At 50.8% G+C, this 18,742-nt stretch overlaps 1 protein-coding gene across 8 annotated transcripts in view; it reads left to right on the top strand.

Moving 5' to 3' along the window:
- Positions 1-18,742, top strand: part of Rimbp2 (RIMS binding protein 2) — a 192,179-nt gene that overhangs the window by 121,842 nt on the left and 51,595 nt on the right. For all 8 annotated transcript variants that reach the window (XM_029478015.2, XM_029478008.2, XM_085837207.1 and 5 more), the window contains 2 exons: positions 7,972-8,076; positions 14,220-14,270. In XM_029478015.2, coding sequence (XP_029333875.1) covers positions 7,975-8,076; positions 14,220-14,270 — 153 coding nt within the window. In that variant the 5' untranslated portion in view covers positions 7,972-7,974. The remainder of the gene's footprint in view (positions 1-7,971; positions 8,077-14,219; positions 14,271-18,742) is intronic.

The raw sequence follows: 18,742 nt of genomic DNA, 5'->3' as shown, positions 1-18,742 counted from the left end.
TGCGCAGGGACATGTGTACCGCAGTCTATGCTTGAGATCAGAGGACAACATTTGAGAGTCAGTTTCCCTCACCTTGTGGGAACCAAGGATTGAATTCAGGCCCTCAGGCCCTCATGCAAGTGCCTCTACCTGCAGGACCATCTTCCCAAAGCTTCGTTTTACCTTTTTTGAGGTAAGGTCTCTTGTTGAAGCTAACGCTCACTTGCCTTCATTAGACTTGCTGGCTAGTGAGTTTGGAGGAGGGACCCCTTGCCTCTGCTTCTCTAGTGCTGCAGTTACAGATGTGCATGACCACAGCCAGCTGTTTCTGTGGGCCCTGGGGATCTGAACTCCGTTCTCCATGCTTGGGTGGCTAGAAGTTCACCCACAGAACTATCTTTGTGTGCCCCCCCCACTCCTATATTTGACTGAAGCTTCTTGTCACTGTATCATTTGACACTCATTGTTCTGGGAAGCCATTTTCCCTGAGAGTGTGATATGTGAGGTTGCCTCCTCCAGCAGTAGGAGTCCTCCAGTCGAGTTAGTGTGGACCTGGTCACAGCAGTTTGGTCTTGAGGCCCCAATCAACACTAATCCCCCATAGTCAAGCCTGTTGTGGATTCTCCACCTGTGACCACTGGTTAAATTTCTTAGCACATGCACACACACACATGGGGGCACCTAGAGTGATTAGGGACACAGGGTCCTTCAACTTCCCTGGTGTCCTCATAACAGATATAGTGTTGAAGAGTGCTGGCAGAAGCTGTTCATATGGAGAGGAGAGACCAGGGCTGTGGGCTGGAGGAGCAGCCCTGACTGCACAGTCATTCATCTTGCCCAGTCACAGAAGCCAGACTTGCCAATCCCATTGTGTGGTGTCACAGGTCAGTGGAGGAGAAATGATATCAAATCAAGACAACTAGATGGACAGCCACGTAGACACAGCAGAGAACTCTGTGGGGCTATAGATATGGTATGGACTGAGATTTGGCATTGGGGTTGCAGTGGTTTGAATATGCTGGGCTCAGGGAATGGCACTATTTGGAGGTGTGGCCTTGTTAGAGTAGGTGTGGCTTTGTTGGAGTAGGTGTGTCCCTGTGGACGTGGGCTTTAAGACCCTTGTCCTAGCTGCCTGGAAGCCAGTCTTTTTGCAGCCTTCAGATGAAGATGTAGAACTCTTAGTTCCTCCTGTACCATGCCTGCCTGGACTCTGCCCTGCTCCCATCTTGATGATAATAGACTGAACCTCTGAACCTGTAAGCCGGTCTCAGTTAAATATGTTGTCCTTATAAGAGTTGCCTTGGTCATGGTGTCTGTTCCCAACAGTAAAACCCTAACTAAGACAGGGGTAGTGCTGATACAGAAGTAGATGTTACAGAGGCTAAGCTTGGTGTTGAGCGGGGCAAGAGAGGAGCTCAGGCCAGAAGCAAGGCTGGGCCCCCGAGTTGCCTACCAGCTGTGATACAGTTTAAAGTTTTCCAAAGCTAGGTGGTGGCTGCTGTGCCTTTTACAGTGGGTGGAGGAGGGGGGGTTCCTGCAGTGGGCTGGGGGGTGGGCGGGGAGGAGATGGTTTGCCTGGTAGCTGTCTTTCAGGGACATTGGAAGAAGGGGCCAGGCCTGAGACAAGAAGATAACTGATCATGACCTGGGAGGGAGAGGCCGGGGCAAATGTAGACACCAGTTTGTGTAGAGGAAAACTGTATGGATGGTACTGAATGAAGACAGGAGACCAGGAATGGCTCCCAGTGCCTTATCTAGAGGAGCTGGTGGCTTGATGCTGGAATCTGCTGATGTCTTCCAACATCTCTGATAGAGACATCGACATTTGTCTCTGGGACAAGCTGAGGCTATGTTTTGTGTTGGACTTCTAGGGGTCAGAAGTAAATGCTGGCAATAAATAGAGGGAGAAGATTCTTCTGGAAGGGGAGTGTATAAGTGCCAATGAGGGCAGGGAAGCAGGTCTACTCCCCTAGGAAGAACAGACGCAGAGGACTAGCCATTCCCATTGTTATGGACCCATGGGAGCAGTGAGGAGCCCCACAGATAGAGATGTCCAAGGACTGGGAGCCTGGTACCTGCCATCCTCAGACTCATCACTGCTGCTGAGGAATTTTGTCTGAGGGGACAGAGATGGGCACAGCATAGAAGGACTGCTGCTGTCACGTTGGCAGGTGGATTTGAAGTGAGGGATACAGGCACAGAGATGATGGGTGTGTGAATGTTCTCAGTAGGAGCGTGCATGGAGTCTATTCTTCCTGGAGGTCCTGTGAGCACGGAGGCAGATGTGAGACAGTACCCAGGGGGACATGGGCTGGCTGGATAGGTGGACACTGAAGCAAGGATATCTGCTAGCCAGGTTCTTCTCCTAGCTGTTTAAAAAGTCTCCATTTATTGTCCTTTGAAGATGTATTTTTCTACCTCATCTCTCTCTCTCTCTCACACACACTCACTCTCTCTCTCTCTCTCTGTGTGTGTGTGTGTGTGTGTGTGTGTGCATATGTATGCACACATGCATGTGTAGAGGCCAGAGGGCAATCTTGGGTGTCTCATTTCAGGTTCTGTGATGACTATTCTTGGTTGTCAACTCAACTACCTGTGGAAACTAACTAAAACCCAGTACATCCATGTATGGTACATCCATGAATGGGTATATCCATGAATGATTTTTTTCTTAATTAGATCATCTGAAGTGGGAAGACCCACTTTTCATCTGGAATTTTTTTGAGGTGGAAAGACGCCTTTAGTCTGGACCACACCTTCTGCTGGCAGCCTATATAAAGGCCGTGCTAGCTCTCTTTGCCTGCTTGGTCTGGCTCTCACTGGCAAGTCCATTCCTTCACTTGCATTAGAGCCTTCTTCTTTGGTATGCTGGTGTATACTGAAGACCAGCTGGGCATCAGCCTTATGGGCTTTAACAACTCCTGGATTCTTGGACCTTCTGTTGGTAGACCGCCATTGTTGGACTAGCTGGACCACAGCCTGTAGCCCCTCTAATGAACCCCCTTTCTATATATACACAGATTCATTTTATATGTTCCTTTCCTCCAGAGAACCCTGAACAATCGGGAATTCACTTTTTGTTTGAGACAGGGTTTTTAACTGACCCAGAGCTCTCTGATTAGGCTGGCCAGCAAGCCTTAAGCATCTTTCTGCCTGTACGTCCCTACTGCTGAGATTATAGGCAAACACCACTGTAGTTGGCTTTTTATGTGGGTTCCAGGGTTTGAACTCAAGTCCTTTACTGCCAGAACCATAACACCCCTGCCACCCCCAACCCCCAGTCCCCTTGTACCTCTCTGCCAACACGCTGCCTGGGGGAGGCAAAAGCGACTTACCTCCACCTGGTACTAGGGCCTGCATCAGTTTTGCGCCTTCTATTGAGAAGCCTGTGCATCTGCTTGCCTGGCAACCTCTGAGGACCCAAAGCCTGCAACCCCTCATCTGGAGCAGTGTCTGCGTTTGGCTAATACGTCTCCTGCATCCTCGTGAGGAGCTTGGTCTCCTCCTTTCAGTAATCACTTCCTTGCCCGAACTAAATAAAGAGGGCCCGGGCTGCATTTAGCAGTGCCCACTTCCAAAATAAACAGAAGCACAGAGATTAGCTGGGATAATAGCTCAATTAAACAGCTGCAAGGCGGCCGTGCACTGGGTCCATGGCGTGGGAGGATGCCCACATGCCCCTCTTGGAGCCTGGAGATGGCCATGGTGGTGGTTGGGGACACATAGGCTCTGCGCCTTGACATTCTCAGATGGTGTCCAGGTTCTGCTGTGTTTTAACTGTGTGGTGATCAGTAATGAACTTGGCTTCTCTGAGCCTGCTGGGGAGTAGCAACCACGGAAGCACCAGCATTGATAAAAATGCTGGCATGTGGCTGGTCCAGCCTGTGTCTCACTTCCTGTCATCATTTTACCAAGGGCACCATGGTCATTTGTGGGGCTAGTGGCAGAGCCCCTGGTCACCTCACTGGTTGGTGTTTGGGGATACCATGGTTTGAATGTGAACCGTCCCTCACAGAATCATCTGCTTAAACAGCTGATTGCCAGATGGTGGTGCTGTTTTGGGAAGCTATAGGACTGTTAAGTCCCACTGATTGGTGGAGGTATGCCACAGTGGGGGTGGAGGTGGGGACTCTGAAGGTTACAGGGTCACCCCACCCACTTCTGGTCCCAGTCTCTGCTCCCCTCACTATGGATAGAGTCACCTCCTCCCTTGCCTTCTCCTTCAAGTCAGTCTGTGTCTTTGAAACCATGATCCAGGCTAACCCCTCCCACCCTTAAGTGTTCTATTAGGAGCTGGTGACTAATATAAGGGGATCCCAAAGCTCCCTAGGAGCCCCAAGAACTCTAATGGATCCATCCAGGATCTCTGCTAGTGTGGAATGGGGGAACTGCCATACCACGTGTCCTAAGAGTGCACGGTGCTTCATGCTGTTGGTCAGTATGATCACACTGAAGTGCAGGGGAAGTAAAGGCTGCAATGCAGATGGTTAGAAATCTCCAGGCCTGACTGGGCAGAAGTGGTGCACACTTTTAATCCCAGCACTTTGGAGGCAGAGGCGGGTAGGAGTTCGAGGCCAGCCTGGCCTATAGAGTGAGTTCCAGGATAGCCAGGGATACATAGAGAAAAATTCTGTCTTAACCCTTCCCCCCCCCTTCAAAATAATTCTCCAAATTGGCAACCACAATAAGGCAGGACCAGCCTAACATATAAAGGTCGACAGACATAAAGAATCCGTGTAAACATACCTGTCCCGTTTCCTGCTCAGGGAGTCAGACCAGGACTCAGCACTAGAGTAGGCAGCAAAGATCTAGACCGCATACTACCTGTGGGTCTCCTGTCCAAGGATTCAGTTGATATGGATGGAGATGTCTTAAAAGCATGCCCCTGTACCAAAGAGTGCAGCTTTATTCCTTCTTGTTGGTCCCTCAACACAGGGTGACAATTTACACAGCATCAGGTACACTGTGTCATCTAGACATGGTGGGAGGAGGAGGAGGAGGAGGTGTGTGTCAACACCATGCTTTGGTTGTAAGGGACATGAGAAGCTAGGATTTGGGTATCCCTAAGGTTCTGAGAAACCCCCCCAGGGTGCCTCCACTGTCTTACCCTGTCTTCAGCCAGATGAAATGACCCAGCCCAGCCCCAGTGTGAAGAGGTTATAGTAACTGCCTTATGGAGTTCTGTTCATATCTTGGGGAGCTCTGTTTTCCCAGCATCCTGAGTTCCTGGGAGCATTTCCATAGCAACAGTGAAACCATCACTTTTGTCTGCGGAGGTGCAGGATAATTACAGCTCTGGAGTTCCCTAGGAGTGACTTCTGGAGACAGTAGAGGGGACACAGAGGTCATGGTACCTTAAAACTGCACCCAGGGCAGACTTCACTTTTCCAGGCTGACAAACAACCAGCTTAACCCATTTTGTACATTGAAAAGAGAGACTCAGCCCAGGCTGAAGGCTTGGCTTAGCAGTGGAGTGTGTGTCTAGAACTTACTAGGAAGGAATTTAATGGTAGAGAACTTGCCCAGAATCCCTAGTAAGGGGCAGGAGGCTGCCAGTGTGGCTCAGTGGTAGAGCCCCTGCCTAGAATCCCCCAGTGAGGGGCTGGGGGCATGGCTTAGTGGTAGAGCCCCTGCCTAGAATCCCCCAGTGAGGATCTGAGGGCGTGGCTCAGTGGTAGAGCCCCTGCCTAGAATCCCCAGTGAGGAGCTGAGGGTAGAATTCAGAGGTAGAGCATGGATCATGAATGCAGTAGAATACGGATCCTTCACCACTATGGTAAACAGGCTCCTCAGTGTTTCTGAGGAGAATGGATCTTTTGGTGCCAAAAGGTGGCGATGCTCAGGGAACAGTCACTTACCTTTCCCCGAGAGACCAGCCTCTTATTTCATGATTTAACTGAAATCCTTTAAAACCCTGACACCAGGGGATGGGGTGTGTGTGGTTTAGTCGGTAGGGTACATGCTATGTTGCATGGGCCCTGGATTCAGCTGCCAGTAATGCCCAAACCAGGTGTGACAGTTTGTATCTGCATCCTAGCCCTCGGGAGTTGGAAGCAGGAAGATCAGAAATTTAAGGTCATCCTCAACTACATAGTTCCAGGCCAGCCTGGGCTAGAGGCCTGACACCAAACTGTCACGATGCCACATGTGTGTTAAATGAGTCCTTTCGAAGCTGAGGCAGGAGGATGACAAATTCATGACCAACCTGGCTACCTGTGGGGACCCTGTCACCAATCAGCAGATCATTCCAAAACCAATTAAGTAAAGATAGCAAAACAAAGTAACGGCAAAAACCCAAGACTCAGTGAAACTGCTAGATTAAAAATAAATTACAGGGGGCTAGAGAGGTGGCACAGCAGTTAAAGGCACTGGCTACTCTTCCAGAGGACCAAGGTTCAATTCCCAGCACCCGTGTGGCATCTCACACCTATCTAACTCTAGTTCCAGGGCTTCTGACAGCCTCCCACAGACTCACATGCAGGCAAAACACCAATGAACATAAAATAAAAATAAATGAAAATAAACAAATAATAACAAGTCATCGACCAGTTCAAGCAAAAGAGGAAAGCGATCATGCTGGCTCTCGATCTCTGTCCTAGGTGTCAGGGTACCTATCCCTTCATCATAGCAAGTATATTCACGACCCTCAGAAAGATGCCAAGAAGGAGGGCCACAGGTCTGCAGGGTTGACTGCAGGTGGAAAAGCCACGTTGATGGGGCCACTGGATGCGCTTCTGCTTCTGGTACCTGGGTGGTGTGTGTTGAGACCTTCCTGCTTCGGAAGGAACCTGCACTTAGAGGGAAAAGGGTCAGCCTTTAAGGGGTTGGGTGATGGCTTGGTGGATATACTTTCAGTTGAAGTGTGAGGATCTGGGTTGAGATCCCGAGCACCAATAAAAATGCTAGGCCTAGCCTGTGCTCTCAGCACTGAGGGTAGGGAGCAGAAGCCAATCAGCGAGTCCCAAATTGATGAGCAAGCCTGTCTCAAAAATAAGGTGGAGAGTTATAGAGAGACACCAAGTGTCAGCGTCTGCCCTCTTAGAGTACATGCAAGGTATGTGCAGCCGCATACACATGTAGACAGACAGACATATGCTACACACACACACACACACACACACACACTTCAGACTTTTAGAAAGTAATATAATAATATAATATAAAAAAATAAAGACGGAAAAATTAAATGCGAATGTTTTGTGCCCAGCCATCTCTGTGCTGGGAAGCCCCTCACACATGAGGTTGTTCCTCATTGACTGGGTTTCTGGAAAGGGCTGACAGCGATCAGAGGTTCGCAGTGAGCATCAGCCCCCTGAGCTTCTGAGGGCTTGAACCTTGTCTTTCCAATGAAGATGAATGGGTGGTCTCCAGGCCAATGAGACGCTACCATTTCTGCTTTCATCCTTGAAGGATGGAGCTGACGGCGAGGGTGAAAACGTGGGACTCTGGGGGCTCTGTGGACTCTGGCATCCATCCTGGATAGATGTGCACTTTACCTGTTGTGTGAGGCTGTGCCTCAGTTTCCCTGTGATCATAAAGGGGACCATTATGGCATTCACCTCCAGTGTTACTGGAGGGTCATGCGATTTTGTTGCAGGTAAGAAGATGGAAGCAGGGCAGGTTGGGCAGGAACAGATTTGAGCCTTGTCTGCTGGTGTTTGCAAAATACCTGAGCTAAAGCAGAAGGAGAGGAGTGAACGCCTTCCCACGCCACGCTGGGGGAAGAGGAGGTTCCCTCTGCCTGAGCCGCATCTCTGCCAGATCTCCTGTGCTGTGAATATAGACAGCCAAAGCAGGGGAGGGTGCCTGGGAACCAGGGTTTCCCAATCTCTCTTCCTCTCCCAGTGAAGAAGCCCTAGAGAGGAGGCGGGTGTATCGTGCCGCTCCTGGGGGTGGGGGCGGGGAGGGGACACAGAGAAAGCCTGCTGTACGGTACTGCAATGCACGGTGGTGGTGGGCAGCAGGTGCTCAGGGGCCCCCCTGTCCCTACAGCATATGCGAGAGGCTGCTGAGCGGCGGCAACAGCTGGAGTTGGAGCATGAGCAAGCCCTGGCCATCCTCAATGCCAAGCAGCAGGAGATCCAGCTACTGCAGCAGGTGAGCCCAGGAGTGCAAGTGTGTGTGTCTTTGTGTGTGTGTATGTGTGTGTGTGTATGTGTGTGTGTGTGTATGTGTCTGTGTACCTGTGTGCTTGCTGAGAGGGTGGGGTGTGTGTATGTGCTGGGCCTGGGAGGGTGAAGTTTTGTGTGTGTGTGTGTGTGTCTGTGTATATGCACGTGTGCGTGTGCATGCTTGCTGGGCCTGGGGAGGTGGTTCTAACTGTGTACCAGTTTGAGTTTTGAGGTCTGCAAAGCTCCTTTGTGGCCTTTATTCTACTGTGGGCCCTGGTTTCCCTTAGGCCTACTCCAGGGCACTGTCTTGTAACACAGAGACCTTGTAAACCAGTCCCATCGGATGCTGGGCTCAGTCAGGAAAAGCCTGTCAGAGCAGTTCCTGCCAGGGGTGTGTCTCACTCCAGCTTTGGGGAAGCAGGCTGCTTCCCTGCTTCCCTGATTTCACCCCAGCCTGGGATGAAATCTTGTCCCAGGGAAAGGCAAAGGTGATGGGAACCCAGGCTGGGGCTGGGTCAGTTTGGCACCTTCTTGTCATGGCCTGTTAGGGCATCAGGGAATAGCTGCTTTTGGATGTTTTCTTTAACATGTGTTAATAGTGATAAACCTCATTGTATTTATGGCGAGATTTCATTATTAGGTAGGTAGATAGATAGATAGATAGATAGATAGATAGATAGATAGATATGACAGACAGACGGACAGACAGGTAGACAGACGGACAGACAGAGATGCCAATAGAACAAGAGAGAACAGGAGAGGTATCAGGAAGCAGGACCAGATGACTCGGGGTAGACCTTCCACCACACACACTGTGAAGGGTGGGGCTGAGGAAGCCCATCCCTACCTCAGTCCATGTGTGCTTTGCTGTCCTGTCTCTTTCCCGGGTAGAAAGGTCCTGTTGGCAAGAACCAGGGCTGGGAGGAAGAAGCCCCAAAAGAATTAGAATATGGAGACCAGAGACTGACTTGCTCTCATCTCTCTCCTCTCTTGTCTGAAGCCTAGCATCCCCACCTCCTGGCCTCACTTGTTCTCTTAGCAGGGCAGTTAACCCTTGTGAGCAGAGCTTACCCACCGGGGCACCAGAGGTACGACAGCACCTACACCTGAGCATCTATGGGACTAGAGGCTAGGCTGTAGGCATGGGCTGTGGGTGTCTGAGCCCTGACTCAGTACTGGCCAGGATGGGTAGTGAGTGGGTGACTCCTGAACTCTCTGCACGGCTCCATGCCAACCATCCAATGGTTGTCATGAATCTTTGATCTCACAGGGAATAGGGACACTCAGTTGTTCAACCAGCCTAGGTGCAGATAAAAATCTGTCTGTTTTTCCAAATCAGAGTCTATCAGCCAGAGGCAACAGGTAGCTGACCTTTGAAGCCCCTTTTCTAGTTAATAAAGGAGTCTTGGTATTAGGTAGAGATTTCATTAAGCCACTGTTCATGGGGACTGTCACAACCCTACCGCCTGTCACAACAAATTGGCCAGCATACCTGAGAAACAATATTTTGCCAGGATATTATTCTTATCTTCCTCCCCGGGGCTGGGAGGAACAGGAGCCTCTCATCTATTCATTGCAATTTGGAAGTCATATCTGCAGGCCGGGTCCATCTGAGACAGATAACAAGCCAGCAGAGATACAAATAATGTCTCATAAGGGCGACAGGATATGACTCCTCCACAGAAGGCTCCCTGGGAGCCTGGGGTCACACGGACTGAGTATCTTATCAGATTTGAGAAGGAACCAGCCCCACCTCTTTGCTTCTCTCTCTCTCTCTCTCTCTCTATCTCTCCCTCCCTCTCCCTCTCCCTCTCCCTCTCCCTCTCCCTCTCCCTCTCCCTCTCCCTCTCCCTCTCCCTCTCCCTCTCCCTCTCCCTCTCCTTCTCCCTCTCTCTTTCTCTCTCTCTCTCTCTCCCTCCCTCCCTCCCTTCCTCCCTCCCTTCCTCCCTCTCTCCCTCTCTCTCATTCTCTCTCTCTCTCCAATCTCCTTGATTTTTTTTTTGTGCCTTTATCATGGTCTTTAGTTTGGACATATGGGTGCTTCCTTATCTCTGGGGACATAGGAAGTGAAACTGGATAAAATCAACTGCCGATTGTATAGTTTCTTAGAAATGATGGCTGTTACAACAACAACAACAATGGCATTAGGGAGGGTGGTGGAAGTGGAGTGGAAGGAGACCATGAACTCTTCCCAAGTTCATAGTTCTCTTGCACTTGGTCCTCTCTGGATGACACAGTCTGACCCCTGCCCGTGCTGATGGCTGCCTCCCTCACAGTGCTGCTGGCTCTATAAACACAGAGCCAGCTCAGAAAAGGAGCTACTGTGTCTGGGGAGCCCCTGACACTGCCATCCTAGGATGAAGGTAAATGAAGAAGTACACAGCAAAACACATCAGCCCCAACAATGACCATCACCTAGAAGGGACTCAAAACCTCTCACGGGTTTACAAGGGTCCCCCCAGGCCATTTTGCATACCTGTCATGGTATACGAGTTTGCTCCCAACCAAAGTACCCTCTTGGCACCAGCATGGGACACAGGTCCACAGTAGATAGTATCAGGATATGTTGGCCCATTTGTTGGACGAACATTCAGGTTCCCGGGACAGGTCATCTTGTAGCAGAAGTTCATCACTGGGTGAACCCCAGAGCTGGGGAGCTAGGTTGGCACGGAGAACAGGTAAGACACTGTCCCTCACTCAGCCTTTATCACAGCGCCTCCAAGAGATAGAGATGGTGAGTTCTCACTACGCACTCCTATCCCTGTATCATTTGCTGAGTAAATTATGACCATAGCAGCCAGCCCTCCTGGGACCTGGGACATAGAGTCCTCCTCTTTATAGCCACGACCAAGGAGCCTGAGGTTGCGAATGGGCTAAAGGTCCTATGATGTGAGTGTAATCACACGGAGACTAGGCTCTCCAGAGCCTTTCTGTGACCCTTTCAGAATACCACGTTCATGGCTGCAAATTTTCAGTGTCTCAGGCCACCTGTGCCCTCGTCCTTACTATCTACAGTATATGCAAAGGTTTGGCCTCCCACTTTAGAGTCCCAGCTTTCAATCCTGGGTCTGTTTCTGGGGAATGTGCTGGTTGGCACATTCTTTGCTGATTTCTGCCCTTGCCATGGAAGTCTAGGCTTTTGTTGCTTTATGTAGGGAGAGGTGGGATACACACGGACCAACACTACACATAGACTCAGGAGTGCAGGGGCCCTGCTACTGTTTGTGCTACTGGGCATGGAAAGCCAGAACCTTGTACACGCTAGGCAAGTGCTCTGTCACTGAGAAGCGCCTGGAGCTTTGGCAACGCTCCTCTGTTTCCCTAGACATGCCCCGGGATGTGGACACGTGCCTGTCAACATCTCAGCCCTGATGAGTGTCACACTCAGGGCTTCTGTCTGAGGCCCTGCATCTCCAATAGTTACTAGAGTCTCGTTTAAACTAATCTCAATAGCAGGAAAAAACAAAAACAGAAACAAAAACAAAAAAACCCCAAGACTCTGCTTAGCTCCAGCCCACGCTTATCGTCCTGGCACAGGATGGCTTCTAAAGCAAGTGACCTGTGCCCGTGTCGTTTATCCCTCCTGTATGCATGTCTGTCTTGAATCTGTCATTGCATCTGTGGCCTGTTCCTCCCTTCCTGACAACTGCCCCTGCAGGTGATAGGTCCTTTCTGTTCTGTTCTGGGGAGCACTGTGGGCTTCCTTGGGAGCCGTAACTCTTCCTCTGAGCTTCTCCATCTGCAAGGCATCCTGTCTCCCACGAAGGTCACACTCCCTCCCCCGCCCCCAGTGTTGGCAGTGGCCCCAAAATGAGCCTCCCTTGAGCTACTGCTGAGATTTTATTTTATTTTATTTTTTTGAGACTCTGGAACTGCCAACGTGGAGTGTTAAATTTAACAATCTATTCCAATCGCCCAAATGGCCCAGCTTGGAAGTTGCCCATGAAAATGAACTCCTGAGCGGCATCCAGAGGCAGAGATGGAGCCGTTGCTGCCAAGTTGGTCCGGCCTCCCCAGCCTGCCTGTGTGCTTTGTTGATTGAATCCTGGCGGTTGAAAACTGTCTTTGACTCGATGACAGAGATATTTATAAAATCTCTCCGTTCCCTGGCTGATTTCTTCCCCACCCCATGCCCCATTTTGTTATTTCTTCTGTTATTGTTGCTGTTTTGTTTTGAAAGGAATAATCTCAAGTGTCAATGCGGGAGCTGAATTCAATAACTGTGTGATTAGCAGGCCGGGTGCTAGCGGCTCGCCTGGCTCTTAGACCCTCATTGGGAATCTGTGAGAATGAGATGCATGGTGAATGAGCTTTTTGGAAATCTTGGGCTTATTCTCCTTTGAGTCTGGGCCATGGAGCCTCAGCCCAGCCCACACACAATCTCACAGTGGCAGAGATGAGGTAATATGCAAGTTCTCACCCTCCACAGTGCAAAGTCCAGGCTGATACTCACTCTCTGGAAATGGAAACCCCGATATGAGCCCAGCTGGGCACATGGCTTCCTAATTAGAGCAGGTGACGAGGCAGGAGACTAGAGTGCCAGGAAGTAAACCCTTTCACGAGCTGAAGAATGGGGCCCTGGGGGTGTGGCTCAGTTATTACATTGGCCTGGCATGTGCAAGGGCCTGGGGTCAACTTTCATCATGGCATACATGTGCTGTGACAGCACGTGCCCATCTCCCCAATACGTGGGAGAAAGAAGGAGGAAAATTGCAATTTTGCCTTTGGCTATGTGGTGAGTTCGAGGCCAGCTTGGGCTACACAAACCTAGTCTCAAAAAAACAAGAGAAAATGAAACTAAAGAATACTTGGAGCCACTAATGGGCCCAGCTTGGTCAGACACCCAGCCTGGAGAGGCAGGAGCCTGTGCTGTCTTTTTGCTGTAACCTCAGATACCCTGAGCCTTAGTTCATCCATCTTTGGTAGGGAGCATCATATTCTTACCAGTGAGTGATGGCATTTATCTTGGTTTCTCCAAACAGAAAACCCAGTGGGAAAGTTTGTCTGCCTAGATTATTACTGCAGTAGGACTTTGGATGTGCTTAGGACCAGGACCTTAACCAGACACTACAGGCACAGCTGAATTCCCAGATACCACCATGCTTTGTTTCTCTCTGCCTTCCCCTGGGCCAGCTTGGCCTTTGGTTTTCTGTAGCCTTTCCCCTCATGGTGGTAAGATGGCTGCAGTTGCACCAACTTCTCCTCTCAAGTCCAAAAGGAAAGAGGCCTCCTATTCCCCCAGGGTCTCCCAGCACAGGCTCCCAGCTGGGATTGGGCTCTGTGATCATTAGATAAACTAATGGGAGAGAGAGTCTGAGATTGTATTTATCTCTTCAGTAGTAAAAAAACAAACAAACAAACAAAAAAAAACCAAAAAAACTCCAGGCACTGCTCTTTGGTGAGGGGGCCATTAAGACAAGTATAACATGGACTGTCACTATGCCAGGGTCTCAGAAGGAGTGGGGACAAATGTGATTGTGTTTTAATTTTTTGTATGAATTGTCCTTTGCCAGGCAGGGGCAGCTTCATGCGGAATTTCCTCAGTAAAGCTAGTAACATGTCTTCTTGCGGTGTGACTTTAATCATGGGGAAAGGGGGCAGGCCCCTGCTGTGGGCTGGAGGTGTAAGACCCCTCACACCAGGGCACCTCCTGCAGGCCAGGGTGACCCAAGGAGGACTTGAAACTTATGTAGGGTGGTGCCACATCTCCCAGACAGGAGGATGGACTAGAAGAGAGTGCTCTTCAGGCTTAGCATGGAGAGCCCGGCTGCTCTGGTTGGTCGGAACACACAGGGTCCCTTCTCAGCTGCAGGGGCAGAGCTGTAAGCCTCATGCTTAGCTGCCCAATGAGATGCTACCCCAGCCCATGCAAGCTGTCCTCACAGGCATGCTCTCTCCTGGGCACCATTACTATGTAAGAGTCCCATCTTTCTCTGCCTGACTCCCCGCAGATCATCAGATTCAACCGAATCCATCGTCGCCACCTGGTGCAGCTCAGAGGAAGACCTGCAGCGTTTACCCTCTCCTGGGAAATCAGGACCACGTGGCACATTCTGGTCTTGCAGATTCTGGCCCGGAGTTCCTCTTCCCCTGCCTAAATGCTTTCTTTTCTTTCTCCACCACCACCAGGCTCAGGTTGAAGCTAAGAAAGAGCATGAAGGTGCTGTGCAGCTGTTAGAGGTGAGCACAGGTGGGCGGGTGGGTGGGGCTAGGAGGACTCTATGGTCAGCAGAAAGTAAATGATCCCTGCCGCTTGTCAGAAACTGGATGTGGCCCCAGCACGCCACCACTCATATTATCCTTGCAAGCAAGCTGTCTCCTAGGCACTGTTACCACTTCTGTCCTTACCACTGAGGAGACAGCACACAGCCTCAACCTCACAGCCTGGGTCAGAGGTGGGCTTTGGCTAGCTGTTCTCATCGAGCCACAAGGGGGTGCTTTTCCTACACTCAATGTTGGGTTGTTCCTAGGGATACCATCCTCTGAGGGGTGGCATAGGGGGACAGTCCCGAAGCTTTGCGCTCCTGCTGGGGAGACATTTGCAGGATCGGAGAAGGGGGAAGGTCTCATGCAGCAGTTCCCAACCTTCCTAAATGCTGGAACCCTTTAATGCAGTTCTTCACGTTGTGGCGAGCACTGCCCCCCCCCCCAGCCCCTGCAATCATACAATTGTTTTTGTTGCTATTTCATAACCGTAATTTTTCTCCTATTATAAATCATAATGTAAATTTCTCATATGCAGGGTATCTGATATATGACCCCCAAAGGGGTCACGTCCCTCAGGTTGGGAACCACTGGTCTAGGAGCCAAAGTGGTTAATGCTGTACCAGCACTGGTGGGATCTTTGTCCCTGTGGAAGTGGCCACCTGAGCCACATGTAGATCTTCCTGAAGGGTCCCGAGGATCTGGAAACAAAACAGCCACCAGGTCCCATCATCTGGGGTGGCACACAGAGTGCCCGCTCCTGGTCTGTGACTTTGGTCCTGGATGGGTCTTCTTAGAGAATGGTAGGTAGGTAGAGGGATGCTGAGAACTCGATGTCCTTGGGGGTCCTTGCCAGTCATTCCTCATGCAGAGTGAGTAGTTAGCCAGCGCTCACGCTGTGAGGCAGGCAGTGGTGAATTGGACAGACTGTGTAGCTCCCCAGGCTACCTGCTGCCAGGGAAGGTAGGATTTCCATGGAATTACAAGATGACCCTTTCCCCAGGGGAGGAGCTGCTGCTGCTGCTGAAAACAGAGTGTGTGCACATCTTATGTCACCCCTTGGAATCTATAGCTCCCCCAGGAAAGGTTCTGTGGTCACTATCCAATGAGTTGATCTTGATCGTTGGAGAGTTCCCATTAGTTAGATCAAGAGGGACATGTGTGTCAGATGCCAGAAAGACGCAGGTCTTGGGAGAATGGAACGGGCTACCTCCAGATGGACATCTATCTTCCTGGGGAACAGTTTAGTCTCACCTCCCCGGACTGGAAAGAATCCCTTTCTTTAGCTGCCCTGAAACATACAGACTTGGTCGCCTGTGTCCCTCCCGTCTCCTGCTGAGTTATCACTGCAGCCGGTAGCCTGTGTTTTGAGCTTATGCTTGCTAACATCTATGACACAACATGCCTTTGTTCAGAAGCTGGGGCGGGCCATTTGGCCATGGGCTGTCCTGAGCACTGTCTACTTCATTCACACCATCTCTCTGTAATTGTCTCGTCTGGCTCGCCACCCAGAACACCCTGGACTGCATGCAGGTATTCAGCGTGGCTTGTCCTCTCACACATGTGCTTGTGGTACTTTCCCTAGGCGGGCAGCTCTGAGCCCTGGGTCTGCTCATCCTCCTCCTCTCTCCCTTCTATGGAGCACCTTGAGGGTCTAACTGCACAGGGACCTGGTGTGGGTGTGAACCAGGACTCCGCAGCCTGGTGCCAGCAGAGGAGTGGGCATAGGAATACAAAAACACTTTCTTGGAGTGCTGAGCTGACCCTGTGCACACATCTCCCTGCCGCTGGCCAGTGGTATGAATTCAGATGACCATGGGCGAGAGGCTGGGACTGATATTCCTTGGGGTTGGTTTGTGGTTGGGAGGGACTGGCAGTATGCCTAGAATTCCATTATGGGTCATCAGAATTCATTCTGGCTCCTCCTATCCATCCCGAGCCAACAGCAAGCTCCTTCCATAGGGAAGAGCCACTCTGCTTTCTTTCCAATTGTCCCCCAGTGTGGCCCCTGGCTCAGACCAGACACTGGTACTGAAGTCAGAGAGGGACCTGCCAGATTAGGGGCTTTCAATGCTAGACTGATCATCATGGCATCTCTGGGAGCTTGTCACAAATCTCGATCCCCAGGCCCAGGAAGAGCACAGATGGACCTCTGCCTTACGCAGCCTTGCAGGGTCCCACGAGGATGGGGCTGAGCCACACGTAGGAGGTGGTGACAAGCTAGTTGATGGGAATGAGGGACATTTGAAGTCTTGACCAATGCATGGTCAGACTTCATAATTGATAAGCCCAGGCCCCCGCAGCCCAGCCGGGATCCCACCTTAGCACTGGAGAGACAGGGACCAAGTCCCTCACACTAGTTGTCAGAACTCCCTCTAAGGGTGGGTATCTTCGGAGTGTATCAGACAACTTAGATGTCTCCTGGGTGACCGTCTTTAGGCAGCCTACAGCCCTGAAGTATGAGCAGTGTGGCTGCATTGGAGGCTATTTACTGTTAACACTGAAGCCCTTTGCATACCCACCAGCTCTGTAGATATTTGCATAACTGATTCCTAGAGGGTGCAGGGGGAAGGGGTGGGGAGATTGCCATGCAGGACACCAGAGAGAATGCTAGGTTCAGGAATGATCATTCCCATCATTCAGACGGGGACCCTGAGAGCAAGAAGAGGCAGGGTCCCCAATACACAGACAGCTGTGTTCCTCTCCTCACAGTAGGTGAGGTTGGGGTCAGCTGTCTTGCTGAGTTACAAGAGAGCTCTAGGGAATGCTGGCCCTTCGCTCATTTGCTCCTGGCAGGAAGGACAAGTGTGCATGGTGGCATCGCCTCTCTGGCACTGAGAAATGTCATAGCTCATAGCCAGAATGATGTATAGGAAAGACCACAGTGTTTGTGGGCAGTGTCAGGGTGAGAGCAAGGGGTCTGGGCCCTGAGGATGGGGTCATTTCCACGGAGATCTGTTTCTATGGCAACAATGATAGATGAATGAGACTCCACGTACTTGTAGGTAACTCTGCAGGTGATCTCTGCATGTCCTATTGTCTTTAATTGGAGAAATGTCCTTAACCTTCAAAGCTACCATAGCTTGGACACTAGCCCAGCATGCAGCCCCACACCTTGGAGGAGGAAAGTCAGAGAAACGCCTGTGGAGGAGGCAGGAAAGCCGGCAGTCACGTCTTGGGATATTTGCCTCTGGCTTTTAAATGCTCTGCTTGCATTTGCAAGCTGCTGCACTTATTCCAATTATAGAACGCTTTGCCATCTGCCACCACCACGGTCCTGGTCACAGCACAGACCCCTCCATCCCCCGCCTGCAGGTGGTGCTTCTCTGAGAGGCTTGGGCTGGCCCATCAGGGAAGAGTGTGTGGGTGTGTCCATGAAGCTGAGGGAACACACAGAGGCAAGGTTCCCATCATGCAACGGAGAGAGACTCCACAATGCTCCAGATAAACACCAAGGTGTTGAAGCAGTAGCCAGGAGCAGCACAGGCTGCTACAGTTCCTTTCAGAGTGCCCCAGGAAGTGGGTGGCATACAAGCTATCAGAGCTAACCAACGAGTGGCCCAAACGTGCATTGCCTGCAGCCAGGGAAGGCTGGGGGCTATGTGCACATAGCCTCCTGAGGATCGATCAACAGGGACACATGGGGACTTGAGGCTTCTGTGGGCTCTTCCTCTTTATGGCTGGAAACTCCTGAGGCCCAAGTTGGCATCCTGCCTTTTCAAAGCAGAGAGAGCAGCCGAAGGCTTGGGAAGAAAGATAGTGTTCATCAGGGTGGCCTGGCACAACACTTGGATTCTCTGTCTCCTCTGACCTAGAAAACCAGGTCCTTCCACTCCATTTCAGTTCACTGAGGGTCACCCCCAAAGCCAGGCCCACTGTAGCGCCCCTAGTGGGCGCACCTTACAAAGCAAACAATTACCGACACAGCAGGGACATTGGTCTGCTGGCTGCACTTGGTTCTACCCAGAAGCCCCTGGTCTCTTGAACAGACGCATCTCCACCGTCAGGTCCCTGCGTGCTTACCAGAGGGAAAGCTGCAAGTCAAACATACCCCAGACAACTGGGTCTGCTAAACAGTCTCTAGACACAAAGACTATTAAAAACTGTAGCCTTTGGCTGGAGAGCTGGCTCAGTGCTTAAGAGCACTAACTGTTCTTCCAGAGGTCCCGAGTTCAATTCCCAGCAACCACATGGTGGCTCACGACCATATGTGATGGGATCCAATGCCCTCTTCTGGTGTGTCTGAAGATAGCTGCAGTGTACTCACATAAAATAAATATTTAAAAGAAAAATTATCCTAGCCATGGCTACTGTCTCCAGGACAGCAAGCTGTCATTACCCTGGGCCTTGTTCATTCATGTATGGGACAGTGCTCAGATACGTGAGCCAACTCTGTGTTTAAATACCTTAATTATTTTATTTTATGTTGTATAGGTGTTTTGTGTGGT

This window comes from Mus caroli, unplaced genomic scaffold (genome assembly GCF_978045245.1).
Source record: "Mus caroli unplaced genomic scaffold, Mus_caroli_1 scaffold_4, whole genome shotgun sequence".
Taxonomy (NCBI): domain Eukaryota; kingdom Metazoa; phylum Chordata; class Mammalia; order Rodentia; family Muridae; genus Mus; species Mus caroli.
The sequence above is the reverse complement of the archived record's forward strand: the minus strand, read 5'-3'. Positions and strand labels throughout refer to the sequence as shown.